Raw genomic sequence first — 7,500 nt, 5'->3', positions numbered from 1 at the left:
AATGGACACTAGGGATAGACTGGACACTAGGGGTAGATGGACACTAGGGGTAGACTGGACACTAGGGATAGACTGGACACTAGGGGTAGATGGACATGATGGAAAGATGAAGCAGATTGCCTAATGCTCCAGGATGAGTAAAAGGCCTGAGGGGGTAAGTATGTAGGTAAGACCTTTGGAACACTGGACTTTTGGAACACTGGACTTTTGGAACACTGGACTTTTGGAACACTGGACTTTTGGAACACTGGACTTTTGGAACACTGGACTTTTGGAACACTGGACTTTTGGAATGCTTACCACCATCTTGTTTCTTATTACCCAACAGTCAGAGGGGAAGTCCTGTAGCATAGGAACCAGGAACTGGTGTGTGTGTGTGTGTGTGTGTGTGTGTGTGTGTGTGTGTGTGTGTGTGTGTGTGTGTGTGTGTGTGTGTGTGTCTACTCACCACCATCTTGTTCCTGGTGACCCAGCAGTCAGAGGGGAAGTCTTGCAGCATGGGAACCAGGAACTGGTGTGTGTGTGTGTGTGTGTGTGTGTGTGTGTGTGTGTGTGTGTGTGTGTGTGTGTGTGTGTACTCACCACCATCTTGTTCCTGGTGACCCAGCAGTCAGAGGGAAACTCCTGCAGCATGGGAACCAGGAACTGGTGTGTGTGTGTGTGTGTGTGTGTCTACTCACCACCATCTTGTTCCTGGTGACCCAGCAGTCAGAGGGGAACTCCTGCAGCATGGGAACCAGGAACTGGTGTGTGTGTGTGTGTGTGTGTGTGTGTGTGTGTGTGTGTGTGTGTGTGTGTCTACTCACCACCATCTTGTTCCTGGTGACCCAGCAGTCAGAGGGGAACTCCTGCAGCATGGGAACCAGGAACTGCAGACATCCATCCCAGTGACACAACAGCAGCATCATAGCAATCAGGTTCACAATCCTCACCATGGCACTGGCCAGGTCATAGGTCATATGGAAAACCTAGGAGATTAGAATTAGAATGAGAAAAACTTTATTGTCCACCACGCAAGGGGGATTAACAAACATTACTAGACTTGCAGCTAGCTAAGTAACTAGACATTCTATTCTAATTTGCCAGCAGTGTAAACACCACTAAACACCCCTAAACACCACTAAAAACCCCTAAACACTACTAAACACCACTAAACACTACTAAAAACCACTAAATACTACTAAACACTACTAAACACCACTAAATACTACTAAACACCACTAAACACTACTAAACACCACTAAACACCACTAAAAACCACTAAACACTACTAAAAACCACTAAATACTACTAAACACCACTAAACACCACTAAATACTACTAAAAACCACTAAATACTACTAAACACCACTAAATACTACTAAACACCACTAAACACTACTAAACACCACTAAACACCACAAAAAAACACTAAATACTACTAAACACAACTAAATACTACTAAACACCACTAAGCACTACTAAGCACTACTAAACACCACTAAACACCACCAAATACTACTAAACACCACTAAATACAACTAAACACCACTAAACACCACTAAACACCACTAAATACCACTAAACACCACTAAACACTACTAAACACCACTAAATACTACTAAACACCACTAAACACTACTAAACACCACTACACACCACTAAATACCACTAAACACCACTGAATACTACTAAAACCCACTAAATACTACTAAACACTACTAAACACCACTAATCACTACTAAGCACTACTAAACACCACTAAATACTACTAAGCACTACCAAACACCACTAAACACCACTAAACACCACACAATACTACTAAACACCACTAAACACTACTAAACACCACAAAATACTACTAAACACCACTAAACAATACTAAACACCACTAAATACTACCAAACACCACAAAATACTACTAAACACCACAAAATACTACTAAACACTACTAAACACCACTAAACACCACTAAATACTACTAAACACCACTAAACACCACTAAACACTACTAAACACTACTAAACACTACTAAGCACTACTAAACACCACTAAACACTACTAAACACCACTAAACACCACTAAACACCACTAAACACCACTAAACACTACTAAAAACTACTAAACACTACTAAACACCACTAAACACCACTAAATACTACTAAACACCACTAAACACCACTAAACACTACTAAACACTACTAAACACTACTAAGCACTACTAAACACCACTAAACACTACTAAACACTACTAAACACCACTAAATACTACCAAACACCACAAAATACTACTAAACACCACAAAATACTACTAAACACTACTAAACACCACTAAACACCACTAAATACTACTAAATACCACTAAACACCACTAAATACCACTAAACACTACTAAACACCACTAAATACCACTAAACACCACTAAACACTACTAAACACCACTAAACACTACTAAGCACTACTGAAACACCACTAAACACTACTAAACACCACTAAACACTACTAAACACCACTAAACACTACCAAACACTACTAAACACTACTAAACACTACCAAACACCACTAAACACCACTAAACACTACTAAACACTACTAAATACTAATAAACACCACTAAACACCACTAAACGCCACTAAACCCTACTAAATACTACTAAACACCACTAAACACCACTGAACACTACTAAACACAACTAAACAATACTAAAAAGTACTAAACACCACTAAACACTACTAAACACCACTAAATACTACTAAACACCACTAAATACTACTAAACACCACTAAACCCTACTAAATACTACTAAACACCACTAAACACTACTAAACACCACTAAACACTACTAAGCACCACTAAACACCACTGAACACTACTAAACACAACTAAACAATACTAAAAAGTACTAAACACCACTAAACACTACTAAACACCACTAAATACTACTAAACACCACTAAATACTACTAAACACCACTAAACCCTACTAAATACTACTAAACACCACAAAACACCACTAAACCCTACTAAATACTACTAAACACCACTTAACACCACTAAACACCACTAAACACCACTAAACACTACTAAACACCACTAAACACCACTAAACCCTACTAAATACTACTAAACACCGCTAAACACCACTAAACCCTACTAAATACTACTAAACACCACTTAACATCACTAAACACTACAAAAACCACTAAACACCACTAAACACCACTAAACCCTACAAAGCACCACTAAACACCACTGAATACTACTAAACACTACTAAACACTACTAAACACCACAAAACACCACTAAACCCTACTAAATACAACTAAACACCACTAAACACCACTAAACACTACTAAACACCACTAAATACTACTAAACACCACTAAACACCACTAAACACCACTGCGATGTAATCAGTTACTAGTGGGTGCAGTAAAAGTAGGTGTAGTAGGTGCTATGTGGCCAGGCCCAACACCCCTAAACACCACTAAAAACCCCTAAACACTACTAAACACCACTAAACACTACTAAAAACCACTAAATACTACTAAACACTACTAAACACCACTAAATACTACTAAACACCACTAAACACTACTAAAAACCACTAAATACTACTAAACACTACTAAACACTACTAAACACCACTAAACACTACTAAACACCACTAAACACTACTAAACACTACTAAAAACCACTAAACACTACTAAAAACCACTAAATACTACTAAACACCACTAAACACCACTAAATACTACTAAAAAGTACTAAATACTACTAAACACCACTAAACACTACTAAACACCACTAAATACTACTAAAAAGTACTAAATACTACTAAACACCACTAAACACTAATAAACACCACTAAAAACCACTAAACACTACTAAAAACCACTAAATACTACTAAACACCACTAAACACCACTAAATACTACTAAAAAGTACTAAATACTACTAAACACCACTAAATACTACTAAACACCACTAAATACTACTAAACACCACTAAATACTACTAAACACCACTAAATACTACCAAACACCAATAAACACCACTAAAAACCAATGAACACCACTTAACATCACTAAACACTACTAAACACCACTAAATACTACTAAACACCACTAAACACTACTAAACACCACTAAACACCACAAAAAAACACTAAATACTACTAAACACAACTAAATACTACTAAACACCACTAAGCACTACTAAGCACTACTAAACACCACCAAATACTACTAAACACCACTAAATACTACTAAACACCACTAAACACCACTAAATACTACTAAACACCACTAAATACTACTAAACACCATTAAACACCACTGAATACTACTAAAACCCACTAAATACTACTAAACACTACTAAACACCACTAATCACTACTAAGCACTACTAAACACCACTAAATACTACTAAGCACTACCAAACACCACTAAACACTACTAAACACCACACAATACTACTAAACACCACTAAACAATACTAAACACCACTAAATACTACCAAACACCACAAAATACTACTAAACACCACAAAATACTACTAAACACTACTAAACACCACTAAACACCACTAAATACTACTAAACACCACTAAACACTACTAAACACTACTAAACACCACTAAACATTACTAAGCACTACTAAACACCACTAAACACTACTAAACACTACTAAACACCACAACATACTACTAAATATCACTAAACACCACTAAATACCACTAAACACTACTAAACACCACTAAATACCACTAAACACCACTAAACACTACTAAACACCACAACATACTACTAAATATCACTAAACACCACTAAATACCACTAAACACTACTAAACACCACTAAATACCACTAAACACCACTAAACACTACTAAACACCACTAAACACTACTAAGCACTACTGAAACACTACTAAACACTACTAAACACCACTAAACACTACCAAACACTACTAAACACTACTAAACACCACTAAACACTACTAAACACTATTAAACACCACTAAACACTACCAAACACTAATAAACACTACTAAACACCACTAAACACTACTAAACACCACTAAACACTACCAAACACCACTAAACACCACTAAACACCACTAAACACTACTAAATACTAATAAACACCACTAAACACCACTAAACGCTACTAAATACTACTAAACACCACTAAACACCACTAAACGCCACTAAACCCTACTAAATACTACTAAACACCACTAAACACCACTAAACCCTACTAAATACTACTAAACACTACTAAGCACCACTAAACACCACTGAACACTACTAAACACAACTAAACAATACTAAAAAGTACTAAACACCACTAAACACTACTAAACACCACTAAATACTACTAAACACCACTAAATACTACTAAACACCACTAAACCCTACTAAATACTACTAAACACCACAAAACACCACTAAACCCTACTAAATACTACTAAACACCACTTAACACCACTAAACACTACTAAACACCACTAAACACCACTAAACCCTACTAAATACTACTAAACACCGCTAAACACCACTAAACCCTACTAAATACTACTAAACACCACTTAACACCACTAAACACTACTAAAAACCACTAAACACCACTAAACACCACTAAACCCTACTAAATACTACTAAACACCACTAAACACCACTAAACACCACTAAACCCTACTAAATACTACTAAACACCACTTAACACCACTAAACACTACTAAAAACCACTAAACACCACTAAACACCACTAAACCCTACTAAATACTACTAAACACCACTAAACACCACTAAACACCACTAAACACCACTAAATACTACTAAACACCACTAAACACCACTAAAAACCACTGCGATGTAATCAGTTACTAGTGGGTGCAGTAAAAGTAGGTGTAGTAGGTGCTATGTGGCCAGGCCCTAATCTGTAGTCTGTCATCTGAGTCCCTCTCCCCATAGACCACATCACATGGTTGTTAATCTGAGTCCCTCTCCCCATAGACCACATCACATGGTTGTTAATCTGAGTCCCTCTCCCCATACACCACATCACATGGTTGTTAATCTGAGTCCCTCTCCCCATACACCACATCACATGGTTGTTAATCTGAGTCCCTCTCCCCATAGACCACATCACATGGTTGTTAATCTGAGTCCCTCTCCCCATAGACCACATCACACGGTTGTTAATCTGAGTCCCTCTCCCCATAGACCACATCACATGGTTGTTAATCTGAGTCCCTCTCCCCATAGACCACATCACATGGTTGTTAATCTGAGTCCCTCTCCCCATAGACCACATCACATGGTTGTTAATCTGAGTCCCTCTCCTTCCAGTGGTAAAGATCACACTGAGAACACTGCTAGCCTCTTCTCTGCAGTCAGCAAAGGCAAGTGTGTGTGTCTCTGTCAGTGTGTGTGTTAGTGGGTGTGTGTGTCTCTGTCAGTGTGTGTGTTTCTGTCAGTGTGTGTGTCTCTGTCAGTGTGTGTGTCTCTGTCAGTGTGTGTGTTAGTGGGTGTGTGTGTCTCTGTCAGTGTGTGTGTCTCTGCCAGTGTGTGTGTTAGTGGGTGTGTGTGTCTCTGTCAGTGTGTGTGTCTCTGTCAGTGTGTGTGTCTCTGTCAGTATGTGTGTCTCTGTCAGTGTGTGTGTCTCTGTCAGTGTGTGTGTCTCTGTCAGTGTGTGTGGCTCTGTCAGTGTGTGTGTCTCTGTCAGTGTGTGTGTTAGTGGGTGTGTGTGTGTCTCTGTCAGTGTGTGTGTTAGTGGGTGTGTGCTGATGATTGGATTTAAAGGCCCAGTGTAATCAAAATGAGATTTTCCTGGATTTTATATATATTTCCACACTCTACGAGATTGGAATAATACTGTGAAAATTGTGAAAATACCTCCCTACCTCCTTTCTCCCTACATCCTACCTCCCTACCTCCTCCTACCTCCTACCTCCCTTCCTCCTCTCTCCCTACATCCTACCTCCCTACTTCCCTACCTCCCTAACTCCTACCTCCTCCTACCTCCCTACTCCCTACCTCCTTCTCACCTCCTCCCACTGGTGTATATATCTAATGAGTCTGGACAGCCTCAGGAGCCTCAACAAACTCAAGATCTTCGTAAACCGCACGATCCTCAGCGCCCGGGCCGTCTTGTAGAAGTCCGAGTCGATTCTGGTCTCCACGATGAGGAAGATGTAATCTACTGGTATGGACGAGATGAAGTCCACCACGAACCAGCTCTTCAGATACTTGATCTTGATGGTCTGTGGGTCCAGAATGATCTCGGTGTTGTCCTCCTTGACAATGCCCGTCCGGAAGTTGAGGACCAGGTCGATGAGGAACAAGGTGTCTGAGATGACGTTGAAGACGATCCAGGGGGGAGTGTGCTCGTCCTTGAAGAAGGTGATGCCCACAGGGATGATGATGAGGTTCCCCACCATGAGGAACAGCATGATCAGATCCCAGTAGAACCTAGAGAGAACAGACAACTTTAACAGTAGAACCTAGAGAGAACAGACA

General features: G+C 39.3%; 1 protein-coding gene across 1 annotated transcript in view; it reads right to left on the bottom strand.

Moving 5' to 3' along the window:
* LOC120065953 (potassium/sodium hyperpolarization-activated cyclic nucleotide-gated channel 3-like) overlaps window positions 1-7,500 on the bottom strand; it is a 46,260-nt gene that overhangs the window by 12,441 nt on the left and 26,319 nt on the right. Inside the window, exons 2-3 of the mRNA XM_039016994.1 lie at window positions 7,029-7,452; window positions 807-968 (exon numbers count right to left, since the gene is read on the bottom strand). Coding sequence (XP_038872922.1) covers window positions 807-968; window positions 7,029-7,452 — 586 coding nt within the window. The remainder of the gene's footprint in view (window positions 1-806; window positions 969-7,028; window positions 7,453-7,500) is intronic.

The sequence above is a fragment of the Salvelinus namaycush genome, chromosome 21 (genome assembly GCF_016432855.1).
Source record: "Salvelinus namaycush isolate Seneca chromosome 21, SaNama_1.0, whole genome shotgun sequence".
NCBI lineage: Eukaryota > Metazoa > Chordata > Actinopteri > Salmoniformes > Salmonidae > Salvelinus > Salvelinus namaycush.
Note: the sequence above shows the minus strand (reverse complement) of the source record. Positions and strands in the feature narration are given on the sequence as shown.